The 18,085-nt window shown below is 37.1% G+C and overlaps 1 protein-coding gene across 9 annotated transcripts in view; it reads left to right on the top strand.

The window, feature by feature from the left end:
• Positions 1-18,085, top strand: part of XKR9 (XK related 9) — an 80,417-nt gene that overhangs the window by 29,437 nt on the left and 32,895 nt on the right. For 8 of the 9 annotated variants that reach the window (XM_055349612.2, XM_055349611.2, XM_055349608.2 and 5 more), the window contains one exon: positions 7,146-7,366. In XM_055349612.2, the coding sequence (XP_055205587.2) occupies positions 7,146-7,366 (221 nt within the window). Of the gene's footprint in view, positions 1-7,145; positions 7,367-13,427; positions 13,769-18,085 lie in introns of those variants that run through there. The other variant, XM_019032945.4, reaches the window with a different exon arrangement.

Genomic DNA, 18,085 nt, shown 5'->3' with positions numbered 1-18,085 from the left:
ATATCCTGCAGAGTGTTTTCCAACTTGGTTCCATTCTCCCCGTCACTTTCAGGAACACCAATCAGATGTAGATTTGGTCTTTTCACATAGTCCCATATTTCTTGGAGGGTTTGTTCATTCTTTGTATTCTTTTTTCTCTAAACTTCCCTTCTCGCTTCATTTCATTCATTTCATCTTCCATCACTGATACCCTTTCTTCCAGTTGATCGCATCAGCTCCTGAGTCTTCTGCATTCTTCACGTAGTTCTCGAGCCTTGGCTTTCAGCTCCATCAGCTCCTTTAAGCACTTCTCTGTATTGGTTATTCTAGTTATACATTTGTCTAAATTTTTTTCAAAGTTTTTAACTTCTTTGCCTTTGATTTGAATTTCCTCCTGTAGGTCGGAGTAGTTTGATCATCTGAAGCCTTCTTCTCTCAACTCGTCAAAGTCATTCTCCATCCAGCTTTGTTCCATTGCTGGTGAGGAACTGCGTTCCTTTGGAGGAGGAGAGGCGCTCTGCTTTTTAGAGTTTCCAGTTTTTCTGCTCTGTTTTTTCCCCATCTTTGTGGTTTTATCTACTTTTGGTCTTTGATGATGGCGATGTACAGATGGGTTTTTGGTGTGGATGTCCTTTCTGTTCGTTAGTTTTCCTTCTAACAGACAGGACCCTGATCTGCAGGTCTGTTGGAGTTTGCTAGAGGTCCACTCCAGAACCTCTTTGCCTGGGTATCAGCAGCGGTGGCTGCAGAGCAGCGGATTTTCGTGAACCGCAAATGCTGCTGTCTGATCGTTTCTCTGGAAGTTTTGTCTCAGAGGAGTACCTGGCCGTGTGAGGTGTCAGTCTGCCCCTACTGGAGGTTGCCTCCCAGTTAGGCTGCTCGGGGGTCAGGGGTCAGGGACCCACTTGAGGAGGCAGTCTGCCCGTTCTCAGATCTCCAGCTGCGTGCTGGGAGAACCACTGCTCTCTTCAAAGCTATCAGACAGGGACATTGAAGTCTGTAGAGGTTACTGCTGTCTTTTTGTTTGTCTGTGCCCTGCCCCCAAAGGTGGAGCCTACAGAGGCAGGCAGGCCTCCTGGAGCTGTGGTGGGCTCCATGCAGTTGGAGCTTCCCGGCTGCTTTGTTTACCTAAGCAAGTCTGGGCAATGATGGGCACCCCTCCCCCAGCCTTGCTGCCTCCTTGCAGTTTGATCTCAGACTGCTGTGCTAGCAATCAGCGAGACTGCGTGGGCGTAGGACCCTCCGAACCAGGTGTGGGATATAATCTCCTGGTGCGCCGTTTTTTAAGCCCCTCGGAAAAGCTCAGTATTAGGGTGGGAGTGACCCGATTTTCCAGGTGCCGTCTGTCACCCCTTTCTTTGACTAGGAAAGGGAACTCCCTGACCCCTTGGGCTTCCCGAGTGAGGCAATGCCTCGCCCTGCTTTGGCTCGTGCACAGTGCGCTGCACTCACTGTCCTGCGCCCACTCTCTGGCACTCCCTAGTGAGATGAACCCAGTACCTCAGATGGAAATGCAGAAATCACCCGTCTTCTGCGTCGCTCACACTGGGAGCTGTAGACTGGAGCTGTTCCTATTCATCCATCTTGGCTGCCACCTCTCTGTCCTGCCTTGTTTTTCTTTGCTTTCTGTAGGTCAGGTTGTTTCCTTGATTAATTCCAATGTGAGTACCTGGATGTTTCGTTCGAAGATGTTGTATTTACTTGCCCCTTCTGTTTCTCTCTTACAGCCAGGCACACTAACTGCTTCTAGTCAGCCATCTTGGCCACTTCACATTACCACCCTTTTCCTTTCTCTTTGTATATTTTTAGTTCAGGAAGTGGCAGAATACTGAGATAGATAGTGAGAAATGAGCAAAAATTAGAACAGTTCATAAAAATGGGCCAAATTATCCAAAGGTTTGTCCAGGCTAAGTATTGCAGTACCTGAGATTTGCTGAATTGTGGATTTGTTTCCCTAAGGAATAGAAAAATTGAATTCATGTTGGTAGATGAAAGACAAGGAATATCAATATGAATTATTTATTAGGTATGTGTGCCTCTTGCTACTATGTATGCCATTACTGTTCAGGGGTCTGTGGAGTAGGATGTTTCATTTTCCAGAATATAAATTAAATGACAGTTTTGGATTTCTATTTGATGTGTGATTTGTGATAAAAACCTCTCTCTGCCAAAGGAGAGTTTTCTTTTGATGGATATATGAAAGGCATTTTAATTATTTAAAATGTGGAAATGGCTTTTGCTCTTTTTAGTACATATAAAAAATTTAAATTCTATAAAAATGAATATAATGGGAGTTGAATCTCCCTCCTCCCACAGATTCTTAGGCCCTTGTATGGAGTTAAATGGGCATTAAATAGTTGAACTCTCCTTCTTACCTATTTTTCAATTTAAAACGCCTTAGAGAGAGGTCATGTAGTCATGTTCAAATTTATTAGGGTTCAATATTTATAAACCTTTAGGATAAATTTTACCTCAGTCTCCAAATCTTTGGGGATTTAAAAAATATGTTGGTTATTGATTTCTCACTTAAATTTATTATAATAACATACTTCATAGGATTACAGTCTTTTTGCATTTATTAAGACTTGTTTTTATAGCCCAGCATGTAGTCTAACTTGGTGAATATTCCATGTGCATTTGAAAAGAATTTCTAATTTTCAGTTATTGAACATAATGTTATATAAATGTCAATTAGGTCAATTAGGCAGATAATGTTAAATTATCAATGTCCTTACTGATATTTTTAAGGTCTCCTTTTCCTTTCAATTACTGAGAGGTGATAAAATCCTCAACTGAGAATGCGGATTTATCTTTTTCTCACTTTACCTTTGACAATTTTTGCTTTGTGTACCTTAAAGCTCCATTAGGTGCATACAGATTTTAAAATATTATGTATTCATGATGAATTTATTCTTATATTATGATATGTTGATCCTCTTTATCTCTGGTAGTATTCCTTGATTTGAAGTCTGTTTTGTCTGGGATAGTAATATAGCCATATGAAGTTTTTTATTTGGTGATTTCCTTTCAAACTATCTGAGTCTTTATGTTTAAAGAGAGTCCCTTCCAAAACACATGAATTTGTATCTTGCTTTTTAAAAATCCAGTTTGATAATCTCTTTTAATTGGAGTGTTTAATCCATTTACATTTAGTGTAATTATTGATATGGTTGTTTTCTGGCTTTTGTTGTTTCTGGTGAGAAGTCAGCCAACACTCTCATTGTTTCCCTGTGAGGAATATGTCTTTTTTCTCTGTCTATTTTTCAGGCTTTCTTTTTACATTCGATTTTCAGCAATTTGAGTAAGATGTACCTGTGTATGGTGTTTGGTTATTTATTTTGCTTGGGTTCATTGAGCTTTTTGAGTCTGTATGTTACTGGTTTTGATCAAATGTAGCAAATGTTTTGGGTTAATATTTTTCCAAGTGGTTTTTTTTTTGCCCCTCTCTCTTTTCTTCTAGGACGTCAATTTTACCTGTTATTGTTATTTTGTTCATTTTTTTTCTCCTAAATTTTTCCCCTTTGTGCTTTAGTTTGGGTGATTTCTCTTGACCCTTAGTCTTAGTCTAGTGAGGTCTTAAGTCTTTTGAGTGTTAGTCTAATGAGGTGGCTATAAAACAAAATACAGGTTTTAAACAACAAAAATTTATTTCTCAGTTCTGGTGGCTGGGAAATCCAAGAGCAAGGTGCTGGAAGATTTGGTGTCATAGATGGTGCCTTCTTGTGGTGTTCTCACATGGTGGATGGGCAAGACAGCTCTCTAGGGCCTCTTTTATAAGCGCACTAATGCCATTCATTTTATCATCTACGAAAGGCTCTCCACCTCAAATATCATCACATTGGGGAATAGGTTTCAACGTATGAATTTTGAGGTAACACAGACATTTAATCTATTGCACCTATCTTCATGTTCACCAGTCCTACTTTTGTTGCTCTTGTCTGCCTTGTTTTCTTTTATATTTTGTCTGGAATTTATATTTGTAATCAGTAGGGGAGTCAGCCTGATATGATGTAATTCACCATTACTGGAAGCTGGTGGCTTTTTGTTTCAAATAAAAGAAAATATAGGGATAAAAATATGGGAAATACACTATGTTTTTCCTTTTTTTGGCCTATTCATCATTTGTTTCATAAAAGTGAAACAGGCTGGGCATGGTGGCTCACGCCTGCAATCCCAGCACTTTGGGAGCCTGAGGCGGGTGGATCACGAGGTCAGGAGATCGAGACCATCCTGGCTAACACAGTGAAACCCCGCCTCTACTAAAAATACAAAAAATTAGCCGGGCATGGTGGCAGGCACCTGTAGTGCCAGCTACTCGGGAGGCTGAGGCAGGAGAATGGTGTGAACCCGGGAGGTGGAGCTTGCAGTGAGCAGAGATTGTACCACTGCACTCCAGCCTGGGCGACAGAGGGAGACTCCATCTCAAATAAAATAAAATAAAATAAACAATAAAATAAATAAATAAATAAGTGAAACTGTGTCCTATTGATTAAAAATTATATTCATATTCCTTTTTCCATGAAATTACCCTCAGATAAGCAGAACTTTGTATATATTTGCCATTAATTGTTTCAGAATTAGAAAATATTTCTACCTAAAGACACTGGACATTAAAATGTGTACATTTGTAGGCAGCACTATCTGTTTTGTTTTTAACAGACACTTAACATGTGCCAGGTCCTGGTCTAAGCATTTTACATATATTAACTCATTTAATTGTCACATCAACCCAATGAGGGAGGTATGATGATTGGCCCTATTTTCCGGATGAGGAAACCAAAGCACAGAGAGATTAAACCAGGAAGTAGTGGAGCCAGAATTTGAACCACGGCATTCTGGCATTATTAGAGTCTGCATTCTTAACTACTTTGCTCTGCTACCTCTCTCAATTTCTGCTGTGTGTAATAATTATGCTCTGGGTATGTTTATACTTGTGAATTTCTCAAGTTTTTCAATAGTATCTACCCTATTGGATTATAAACCACTTCAAGAACAGGAATCACATACTCTCTACTATGTCAGATACCCAGAAAAGGCTAAAACACAACTTTTCTTAGAAATCTTGCTTATAAATCCTGGGCAGTATTAATCATTTTTTTTCTTCTGTACTTACAGCTCAACATTTGCCTTTCTAATGAATGACTATTTTTTTTCTGCCTTATACTGCAGCTAGTAGTTTATAGGCTTGGCCCTCCCATTAGGTTGTGAGGTCATTGTGGGTAGAGACCGTGCTTTCATCATGGAATGTTATTCCAGAAGTGTGATGGTAAAAATATGCTCCTTTTTGCCAGACAAAGAATCTTTGCCTATCCATATATTTATCTTACTTACAATGGGAATACTTTATATTTGTGTTTTACTTTCAGCTTTCCAAAGCCCTTTCATATCTACCATCTATTTATCTTTATGGAAAAAAATGTCATGAGCTTTCATTTATTACTTCAGTAAATATTTCTCGAGCACCTATTATGTGCCGATTCTTAGTTGTTTAGGATATAGCAATGAACAAAACAAAGTCTGTCCTTTCATGTAGATTACACTCTTGTGAGAAGGTAAAGATAATAAACCAAAATAAATAATGTGCTAGGTGGTGATAAGTACTTCGAAGAAAAATAATATGGGGTAAAGAGATAGAATATGGTAGAGAGTACTACTTTAGGTGGTATGATCTGGTAGGCATCTATAAGTAAGTAATATTTGAGTAGAGACCTGCATGAAGTTAAGGAGCAAACTGAAAATATATGGAGTTTAGAAGAGTTCCAGACAGAGGAATCAGCAAAGACAAAGGCCCTTACGTTGAGAAAAACAGCAAGGAGGCCGTACTGGAAGTGGGAGAGAAATGAGATGGAAAGGTAGTTGTGGTGGTAGCATGTGTGGGAAGTAGATCATGGAGGGCCTTGTAACATATGGTAAGGACGTCATATTTCATTCTAAGTTTGATGGAAATCATTGGAACATTTTCTACCCCAATGAGGAGTGACATCTGAATTATGTTTAAAAAGTTTAATCTGAATGCTGTGTAGGGAATAGCTTATATGGGGAGCAAGAGTAGAATCAGAGAGACCAATTATGAGGTTGTTGAAAGAATCCAGGCCAGAGAGTTGGCTGCTTAAACAAGGGTGGTAGTAGTGGAAGTGGTAAGAAGTGTTTAGATTCTGGATATATTTGAAGTTAGAACCAAGAACCAAGCGAACTTGCTGAGGAATTTTTATAGCGCATGAAAGAAGAGGAGTTGGAATTATTCCCACATTTTTGGTCTGAGCAATATAGTGAATGTTATTACTATTTACTGAAATGGGAAACGTTGGCAGAAGGAACAGGTTGAAACAGGGCATATATCACTGCCTTTATTTTATATGTGAGGAAACTGAGACATAGATAAAGACTTTTCATAAGCTTTGGGGGTAGAATTCTGGTTGCCTTACTGCTAGCCTCAGATTTCTTCTAAATAAAGGTTTCAATTTTTTTTGTTATTGATTTTATCTATGGGATGGTAACTTGTGTTCACTTTAAAATTCTTTCAGAAGAAGAGCCTGAGCAGGGATATTTCAAGAGTCTTTGAAGTTTTATATATTTTCTGGGATAGTAATGGTCAAAGAGCCTAGCACCTTGTAGGTATTGAGTAATTGTTTTCTAGATTACATTAAAGGAAGATTCAATCTCATCTTCAACCTTGATATTCTCATAAGGGAAATTATCTGTGTTGTAGTTCAGATCAATTGCATGAATGAAAAATTGCAGTTTGTCTTTCGGAAAGTAGTGGTTAAGACTAGAAATAATAAGATCTGGGTTTGGACCCTGTGTCTACCCCTTACTATCTCTGTAACTTTCAGCACATCACTCTATCTTTCTCAGCTTTAGTTTTTCCATCTGTGAAATGGAATAATGTCTCCTTTTCTCACATAATTATTGTAAAGATGAAATGGGATTATCTATACTTAATAGAACTAGCACACAACTGGCACATCAAACATACAATAAAGGTTTACAGGGTCTGAATCTCAATAAAGCCACTATGAGATGTTCACAAAAAATCTGTAGTAGAGAGAGTTTGTGGCAAAATTGTGTACTTAAAACACATATTCCTTTTTCCAAATTATTATGTGTATTAACAGACATGTTACAAAGAATAAAACTAAAGAGAAATGTTTATGTTTACTTTATAGGTATTGGTTTGCCTTAAAAAGGGGTTACCATGCAGCTTTTAAATATGACAGCAATACTAGTAACTTCGTGGAAGAACAAATTGATCTACATAAAGAAGTTATAGATAGAGTGACTGATTTGAGCATGCTCAGACTATTTGAGACCTACCTGGAAGGCTGCCCACAACTTATTCTTCAACTCTACATTCTTCTGGAGCATGGACAAGCGAATTTCAGTCAGTGTAAGTTTTTCTTAACTCCTTGTGTTAAATGGATGCCACTGAGACCTTACGTCAACTATATAAATCTTTGGCTGACTTTAGAAATTTTTAATACTTTAAAAATTATTTATTCTTTTGAAAAGTAAGTACAGTAACATGGTTGAAATATTAAAAAGTATATAGATATATACTGTATGCATCTGCCCAGAAAGAAAACTGCTATTGTTAGTTATTTGATGATTCCTTCAGAGAAGTTTTTAAAAGCGTATGTCCTTTTTTTTCTTTTTTCTTTAACACAAATGGTAACATAAAATAAAAACTCTCTTTGTTTTTTGTGCCTCATAGTATATCTTGGAGATCTGTTCATATTAGTACAGAAAAATTTCCCACATTCATTTTTATTATCTGCATAGTATTGCAAATTATGAATGTGCCATAATTTATTTAACAAGCTCCCTATTTATGTTAATTTAGGTTGTTTCTTATATTTAACCATTGAAAAAATGCTGCAACGAGTAATCTTATGCATAAATCACTTGCATGTAAAAAGTATATCCATTGGGTAAATTCCCAGAAGTGGAATTACTGGGTAAAAGTGTAAATGCTAAAAAACTAATGAATGTTTTGCAAGTTGGCCAATGTGTTTGCTGTTTTACAGTAGATTTGTTTGTTAAGGTAAAAATGTTCATTTTTTAAAGAAAAGTTTATTTCCATCTTCCTTTTTGAAAAATCCTTTTATAGGTAATTAACTTGAGATGTTAAAAAATGATTTATTTGCTAAATAATAATCCCAAATTGCATTAATGACTAGGGTTCCATTTAGTTTCGGATTTATTTCAGGGGATAAGATTGTTATCTTTCCTGGAGTTCTTGCTGTCCTAGACTCACATGTGATATCAGTTAAACAGTGTCTCTGTTCCCATTTGCCTATAAACCTCTAGAACATGGTCCCTTCTAATATTTTACCTTTACTTTGATTGTTAGTAAGACACAAAATGATTGTGTGTATGAGATCTCTATTGTGTATGAGATCTCTTTTTTGTGATGCACAAAATTCATGGATTGGGTTCTATATGATACAGAACCCTTAACAGTTCTGTATTACATAGTTCTGAACCTAGGGGTACAAAATTTAGATCTTACAGCCTGTATTGTGGGAGATCTTATGATAATTCCAAGGGATACATAGCATCTGGACTACCTATGAGATCCAGTGATAACTATCTTTATATTCAGTCTTCATCTATATAGTTTCTTCTTGAAGTAGGAAATTGAGGTAAGTTATTTAAAAATAGCATAAAATGAGATATAATTCAATTGTCTAACAATAGAGGAATTGGTAAATAAATTATTGTAGGTTGTTAGTATGGAACATTATGTAGCCACTAGAGTGTTTATAAAGAACTTTTAATGACACAAGAAAGCAATTATAATGTAGAATGTAGGTAAAACACAGTTTATAGAATTTTCTGTCGGCACATTTTTAAGGTTACAAAGAGACTATTATATAGAAAAATATCTGGAAGAAAATATGCAAAATGTTAAGTGTGTCTGCTTCTGGGTGGAGGAATTATGAATGATTGTTTTCATTTAAAAAATATTCTTCCGGATTTCCAAATTTTCTATAGTAACTATGTATAAAATTATGTTATATGAGTTCTGAAATTAAATCAGTAACAAAAAATCTACCAACCAGAAAAAACCTTAGACCAGATGGATTCATAGCTGAATACTATCAGATGTATAAAAAAGGGCTGGTATCAATTCTACAGAAACTATTCCAAAAAATTGAGGCAGGAATCTTCCCTAATTTATTCTCTGAGGTCAGCATCATTTTGATGCCAAAATCTGGCAGTGACACAAGAAAAAAAGAAAACTCCAGGCCAATATCCTTCATGAACATAGGCACAAAAATCCTCAACAAAATACTATCAAATGAAATCCAGCAGCACATCAAGAGGCTGATCTAACACGATCAAGTAGGCTTTATTCCTAGGATGCAAGGTTTATTCAACATACATAAATCAATAAATGTGATTCATAAATACAACTAAAAATAAAAACCACATGATCATCTCAATAGACACAGAAAAGGCTTTTGATAAAATTCAGCATCCCTTTATGTTACAAACCCTCAACAAACTAGGCATCAAAGGATGCCCGGGAATATACCTAAAATAATGGAGCCATCTATGACAAACCCACAGTCAACATCATACTGAGAATGGGCAAAAGCTGGAAGCATTCCTTTTGAGAACTGGAACAAGACAAGGATGCCCATTCTCACCACTCCTGCTCCACATAGTGCTAGAAGTACTAGCCAGAGCAATTGGGTAAGTGAAAGAAATAAAAGGCATTCGAATAGGAAGAGATGAAGTAAAACTATCCCTGTTTGCAAACAATATGATTCTATACCTAGAACACCCCCATGGTCTCTACCCAAAGGCCCCTAGAACTGATAAACAACTTCAGTAAAATTGGTATACAAGATCGATGTACAAAACAGTAGCATTTTTTTACACCAGCCATGTCCAAGCTGAGAGCCAAATCAAGAATGCAATCCCTTTTACAACAGCCACAAAATTTTAAGAATAAAATAGCAAGGAATATAGCCAGCCAGGGAGGTGAAAGATCTGTACAATGAGAATTACAAAACACTGTTAAAAGAAATCAGTGGTGACACAAACAAATGGAAAAACATTCAATGCTCATGGACAGGAAGAATCACTATTGTTAAAATGGCCATGCTGTCCAAAGCAATGTACAGATTCAGTGCTGTTCCTATCAAATTATCATTTTATACAGAATGAAAAAAAGATTCTCAAATTCATATGAAACCAAAAGACCCCAAATAGCCAAAGCAATCCTAAGCAAGAAGAAAAAAGCTGGAGGCATCACACTATCTGACTTCAAACTATACTACATGGCTACAGTAACCAAAACAGCATGATAGTGGTTTAAAAACAGACACGTAGACCAATGGAACAGGTTAGAAAACTCAGAAATAAAGCCTCATACCTACAACCATCTGATCTTCGACAGAGTCGACAATAACAAGCAACAGGGAAAGGACTGTCTATTCAATAAATGGTACTGGGATAACAGGCTAGCCATGTTTAGAAGATTGAAACTGGACTCCTTCCTTTTACCATGTACAAAAATCAACTCAAGATGGATTAAAGACTTAAACATAAAATGTAAAATTATAAAAACTCTAGAAGAAAATCTAGGAAATACCATTCTGGACATAGGCCTTGGCAAAGATCTCATGACAAAGACTACAAAAATGATTGCAGACTGGGCACTGTGGCTCACGCCTGTAATCACAGCACTTTGGGAGGCTAAGGCAGGTAGATCACTTGAGGTCAGGAGTTCGAGATCAGCCTGGCCAACGTGGTGAAACCCCATCTCTAGTAAACATACAGAACAATTGGCTGGGTGTGGTGGCATGTGCTTGTAATCCTAGCTATTCAGGAGGCTGAGGCAGGAGAATCGCTTGAACCCAGGAAGGCGGAGGTTGCAGTGAGCCAAGATCGCACCACTGTACTCCAACCTGGGTGACAGAGCGAGACTCCATCTCAAACAACAACAAAAACAAAAACAAATAAACAAAAACCAAAAGCAATTGCAACAAAAGAAAAGTTGACAGGTGTGACTTAATTAAACTAAAGAGCTTCTGCATAGCAAAAGAAACTATCAGCAGAGTAAACAACCTACAGAATGGGAGAAAATATTTGCAAACTATGCATCCAGCAGAGGTCAGAATATAGAATCTATAAGGAACTGAAACAAATCAAGCAAAGAACAAACAACCCCGTTAAAAAATGGACAAAGGACATGAACAGACATTTCTCAGAAGAAGATATACCTGCAGACAAGCATATGAAAAGCTCTATTTCACTAATAATTAGAGAAATGCAAATCAAAACCACAATGAGATACCCTTGCACATCAATCAGAATGACTGTTACTAAAAAGTCAAAAAATAGCAGATGTAGGTGAGGTTGCAGAGAAAGGGGGACTGTTATACAAACTGTTGGTGGGAATGTAAATTAGTTCAGCCATCGTGGAAAGCAGTTTAGAGATTTCTTAAAGAGCTTAAAACAGAATTACCATTCAACACAGCAATCCTATCACTGGGTATATATGCAAAGGAATATAATTGTTATACCATGAAGATGCATGCATGCAGATGTTCATTGCAGCACTTTTCACAATAGCAAAGACATGGAATCAACCTAGATGTCAATCAATTGTGAATTGAATAAAGAAAATGTGGTACATATATACCATGGAATACTACACAGCCATAAAAAAGAGTGAAATCATGTCCTTTGCAGCAACATGGATGCAGATGGAGGCCATTCTCCTAAGTGAATTAATGCAGGAACAGAAAACCAAATACCACAGTGTTCTCCCTTATAAGAGGGAGCTAAACATTGAGTACACATAAACACAAAGAGGGGAACAATAGACATCAGGGCTTACTTGAGGATGCAGGGTGGGAAGAGGGTGAGGATCAAAAAACTATGTATTGGGTACTAGGCTCACTACCTGGGTGAGGAAATTATTTGTATACCTAACCCCAGGATACACAATTTACCCATGTAAAAAACCTGCACACGTACCCCTTGAAACTTAAAAGTTGGAAGGAAAAAAAAGTCAGGTTGTGTATAGTAGTACTTCAGAAGACTGAACATATTCTTTTATTTCTGCTCCTTCTGAAATCGTGCTTTTATTTCTGTTCCTTCTGAAATCACGGTAAAAGAGTAAAAACAATATAAGCACATAAGGACAGAGAGTGCAGAGTAGAATAGCAGATTAGAAATATCAATAAATGTTTAGAAGATGGAAAGCAGATGGAAAACCTGGGTTATTTAAATCAACCCTTCCACTGAGAGGCTAAGTTATTCAACTCTTCCCCTGAAAATATCTAAAAATATTGGATAAAATATCTTTAAAAATCTTCCTAAAACATAACATATCTGATAAAACAGGCCAAAATATGTATGACAGTGGGAAAGCAGCATAGTTAAGTAGGACCCTGAAGGCAATTATACTCTGAGGGTTTTACTGAACCTTATAAACAATTTCAAGTTTGATGACTTTTCAGGGCGCAGAAGATAAAACTCAGGGTCCTCACAACCTTGGTGAGGAACCTCTCTCCCCTAGTAAATTATAATCCATAAAACTGGGACTCCAAAAGTTACCCTTCTCAGGGTAAGAGTAAAGTTACCTACCTGACTCCTGACTTCAAAGAGTTTGCAAGTAATAGTGTGTTGATGCTGAGTAGAGCAGAGAAAAACGTCCTTGAGAAGGTGTACATTTTTGCAACCAAAATTTACAACTGTTGGCTAGTCCAAAAAACAAACAAAATAACTCCCCCTGCAAAACAAAGAAACAAAAACTCTAACAAAAGACAAGCCATGAATATAGTTTAGAGTGATTCTAGACTGATAGTACCCCTATGTGTCTGGCAGAAATAAGAATAAATCCTCCCTGGAAGAATTCACCTTCTCTTAGGCCTCAAATAATTTTTACAAAAGTTTTCAATGGAAAACAAAAGTTTGACAGTAGTTTATAGCACCAAAACAACTAAGATATCATGAATAAGAAGTAGAGGAAATAGGAAAAAAAATCAGTGAGACTTGAACTTTTGGAAATTACCAGATGCAAAGTATAAAACAAGTATCCTATTATGTTTAAAGAACTAAAAGATGAATTTGAAAATATGGAACAGAAAACTATTAAAAATGAGTTTATATTTGAAAAAGAAATTAGTAGAACTTACTGAAATAGAAAATTCAGGAATTGAAAGGAACAACTTAGCAGATTAGACAGAATTAAATAGACAATGAATGAGTTACTGCTAGGTCAGAAGAAATTATTTAGATTGTAGTTTAGAAAGACAAAGAGAAAATATGAGAGAGATATTAAGAGACATGAGAGATAGGGTGAGAACATCTAATATACATCTGAACAGAGTCCCCAAAGGAGAAAGAGAAAGAATGGAGTGGAGGCAATATTTGAAAAGTTAGTCACTCAAAAAATTTCAGAACTGATGAGAGACACCTACCCACAGATTCAAGAAGCCCATCATCTTACAAGCGTACTCAGCAGAAAGAAATTCATACCATAGCGTATCACCACCAGAGGAAATTCCAAAGAGAGTGTATTTCAGACAAAACAGAAATGTTCTGAGGCACAAGAAGAAGTAAAGAGCAAAGGAAGTAGTAAGTATATGGGTGATTCTAAATGAATAAATGAATACTGAATATTCTAAATGAATATTGGCATTTTGTTTTATAACAAAATGCTATGTGGTTAAGAAGAAGAATGAAAATACAGGACAATGATAACATGTAAATCAGATGGAGAATAAGTGGAGTTAAAACCTATATAGTATAGGAGAAAGGTAAAGCAAAGTTGGATGTGGGGTTTTTGAAGTGTAAAGCAAAAACATTTAGAGAGACCCTATTTAAGAAAAATAACAATATTATGAAAAAAATTAGGTATTGTGTGTGTTTGCTTGGGCGACCATACAGAATACTACAGACTGAGTAGCTTAAACAGTAGAACTTTATTTTCTCACAGTTCTAGAGACTAGATGTCCAAGATCAAGGTGCCAATAGGGTTGGTTTCTGGTGAAGCCTCTCTTCTTGGGTTGCAAACAGCTGTTTCCTTGCTGCATGCTTACGTGGCCTTTCCTCTGTGCACACATAATGGTGGGTGGGGATGAGTAAGGAGGAGGGAGAGGAAGAGGACGGGAGAGAGATTTCTAATGTCTCTCTTTTTACAGTGACACTAGTCCTAATGGATTAGGGCCTCACCATTATAAACTTATTTATTTAACTTTACCTCCTTATAGGCTGTATCTCAAAATATAGTCACATTGGGAGTTAGGGCTTCAATGTATGAATTTTGGGGATATGCAATACAGTCCATAAAAGATATTAATGTAAATATTTATTTAAAACAAGAAAATAAATTACAGCAAATTACAGACATAAGAAAGCTAACACCTACAAATTTCACAAAAGAAAGAATAATATATTTTTATTATTTTAATACTCTTTTCTCTAAATTTGTGGCTTTGTACTCTGGCTCTAGATTTGATGATTTTATAATATAATTTTCATAGAATAGAAAAAATAATTCAATCTTTTCTCTAGAGTGGTTGATTGAAATTTGGTTTTTATTTAAATTTAAAAAAGTTTTTGTCAGCATCATAACTTATTGATAAAATATGCATTTTTCAATTATTGTCAAATTTTGGAAAACGTCTATCAATTTCTTTAATAATGTGCCATAGGATTTTTTGGTATTTGAAGATTTTTTTTAGGTAAAGTGACTAATTTTAACTAGAGTTTGAATTGACATCACTAGTTTATTGTTGATGTCTTATTTAGTGAACATGGATGGGAGTTCTCTATTTTCTTCACTGATGTCAGTACTTAATGCCAAATCAGAAATAAATTAATGAAAATCTCTGAATTAATAAGTAAAGAATTAATAAGAATAATGTGATTGGACAAGGTCATTTTAGACTGAGGAAAAGGCATAACAAAGGCATAGTTTGACAATGGCACAAAATTTAGTTTGAATAGAGTGTAATGTACAGGTTAGGGCAGCAATATGATAGAAAAAAATATGTTAGAAGCAGATAGGAAAGTGGGAAATTGGCAAAAATGTCAAATAATAGTGTCAACTAGATGAGAATCGACTATCGTGCCCTCACATTGGGAATAAAAGGGCTGTTGACATCTGAAAGACAATTTAGTGAAATGTTAAGATCAGGTAAACTGCCTTGGAATCCTAGCTCCACCACTTACTAATCTTACTTATTGAAGCAAATCATGTAAACATGTCCCCTATGCTTAAACTAAATGTAGTCTCAACTTAGTTTCCCTTAGCCACATCCCCAAAATGCCCACAGCCACTTGAACATACTAGGGGAATATGTGAGAGAAAGTAACCAAGAATAGAAAGAGACAGGGAGTTTAATCAACTGCAATTAAAATGTCTTATTTTTGCAAATTTTATAAAAATATGTGACAAGGTGAACAGATAGGGCTTTGCTACGCTTGGAAGGAGACTGGGCAAGTGAGAGTCCCTGAAATTTAAGCTTCACTATCTTATTGATATATTCATCTTTGAGGTAACAATATTGATTAGCCTTAAACTTTGATATGCTTAATATTCATGTTATGATTTCTAGAGAAATCACCAAATAATAAAAACAGGGCATATAATTAAATGATATGGGTTATTAGATTGAAAAAGTGAATAAAAATAGCTCACATCAAGCACATCATTATATCGTTCCAGAGAAGCAAAGAAAGATGATTATAGAAGATTTGAGAGGAAAAAAAGTAATGTACTAAAGATAGAAAAACTGAATGACATGAAATTTTTAACCGTAACAGTGAAATTAAAACAGAACAGTAAGTTTAAGGTTTCAATGGAAAACATTTTTTTTATTTTGAATTCTATTTCTAGCAAAACTGTATCAAGTATGAGGGTAGAATTAGGATGTTTTGAGATATATAAGGTCTCAAAAAATTTTGCTTCTGAGAAGTTTTTTTCAGGAAGGCCTGGCAAAAGTTTAATCAAAACATGAGAGTAAACCAAGAAAGATGATAGGAGAACCAGGAAACAGGAAAGTAATATAGAAGAGAGGTGAAGGGAAGTTGTGGGAAGACTGGAAGCAAGACTTAAGAGCAACTGGCTTAGAGTGGGAGAATGGTGTTCTAAAAAACCAGAAAAAAAAAGAACTAGTAGATGTATATAGAGGAGTTTTATTAATTAATTTGAAGATTTTGCTAAGAAATAATTAGAGGGTTATGAAAACTAACCAAGTGAGGAAACAAGGCAATTGTCAACTCCAGGAATAATGAAACATTTTAAAAGAAAGGAAATACAGAGTGTTTTTTTGAAAAGTAAGCAATAAAAACACTGCACTTATGTAGTTATAATAAGGTGTATTAGTCCATTCTCATGCTGCTATGAAGAACTGCCCGAGACTGGGTAATTTATAAAGAAAATAGGTTTAATTGACTCACAGTTCTGCAGGGCTGCGGCGGGGGGCCTTAGAAAACTTACTAACATGGCAGAAGGGGAAGCAAACACATCCTTCTTCACATGGTGATGGGAAGAATGAGAGCTGAATGAAGGGGGAAGCCCCTTATAAAACCATCAGATCTTGTGAGAACCTACTATCACAAGAACAGCGTGGGGGAAACTACCCCTATGATTCAGTTACCTCTACCGTGTCCCTTCCATGACACGTGGGGCTTATAGGATTACAATTCAAGATGAGATTTGGGTGGGGACACAAAGCCAAACCATATCATTCCTCTCCTGGCCCCTCCCAAATCTCATGTCCTCACATTTCAAAACACAATCATGCCCTTTCCAGCAGTCCCTCAAAATGTTAGCTCATCCCAGCTTTAACCTAAAAGTCCAAGTCTGAAGTCTCATCTGAGACGAGGCAAGTCGCTTCCACCTATGATCCTGTAAAATCAACAGCAAGTTAGTTACTTCCTAGATACAATGTGGGTACAGGCATTGAGTAAATACACCCATTCCAAATGGGAGAATTTGGCCAAAACAAAGGGGCAACAGGCCCCATGCAAGTCTGAAATGCGGTGGAGCAGTCAAATCTTCAAGCTCTGAAATGATCCCCTTTGACTTCATGTCTCACATTCAGGTAATGCTGATGTAAGAGGTGGACTCCTATGGCCTTGGACAGCTCTGCCCCTGTGGCTTTGCAAGGTACAGCCCCACTCCAGGCTGCTTTCCTGGCCTGGCATTGAGTGTCTGTGGCTTTCCCAGGTGCACTGTGCAAGCTGTTAGTGGAGATGCCATTTTGAGGTCTGGAGGATGGTGGCTCTCTTCCCACAGCTCCACTAGGCAGTGCCTCAGTGGGGACTCTGTGTGTGAGCTCCAACCCCTCATTTCCCTTCTGCACTGCCCTAGCAGAGGTTCTCAATTAGGGATCCACCCCTGCAGCAAAATCCTGCCTGGAAACCCAGGCATTTCCACACATCCTCTAAAATCTAGGTGGAGGTTCCCAAATCTCACTTCTTGACTTCTGTGCTTCTGCAGGCCCAGTACCACTTGTAAGGTGCCAAGGCCTGGGACTTGCACCCTCTGAAGCAATGGCCTAAGCTTTACATTGGCCCCTTTTAGCCATAGCTAGAGCTGAAACAACTGGGATGCAGGGAACCATGTCCTGAGGCTGCATAGAGCAGGGGGGTCCTGGGTCCAGCCTACAAAACCATTTTTTCATCTTAGGCCTCCAGGTCTATGATAGAAGGGGCTGCAGTAAAGGTCTCTGGAATGCCCTGGAGACATTTTTCCCATTGTCTTGGTGATTAACATTCGACTGCCTAATACTTATGCAAATTCTGCAGTGGGCTTGAATGTCTGCTCAGAAAATGGATTTTTCTTTTTTTACAGCATTGTCAGGCTGCAAATTTTCCAAACTTTTATGCTCTGTCACCTCTTGAATGCTTTGCTGCTTAGAAATTTCTTCCACCAGATACCCTAAATCGTCTCTCTCAAGTTCAAAGTCCCACAGATCTCTAGGACAGGGGCAAAATGCTGCCAGTCTCTTTGCATAGCAAGAGTAACCTTTATTCCAGTTCCCTCCAAATTCCTCATCTCCATCTGAGACCACCTCATCCTGGACTTTATTGTTCATATCACTATCAGCATTTTGGTCAAAGGCATTCAACA

The sequence above is a fragment of the Gorilla gorilla genome, chromosome 7 (assembly GCF_029281585.2).
Source record: "Gorilla gorilla gorilla isolate KB3781 chromosome 7, NHGRI_mGorGor1-v2.1_pri, whole genome shotgun sequence".
Lineage (NCBI taxonomy): Eukaryota > Metazoa > Chordata > Mammalia > Primates > Hominidae > Gorilla > Gorilla gorilla.
The sequence above is the reverse complement of the archived record's forward strand: the minus strand, read 5'-3'. Positions and strand labels throughout refer to the sequence as shown.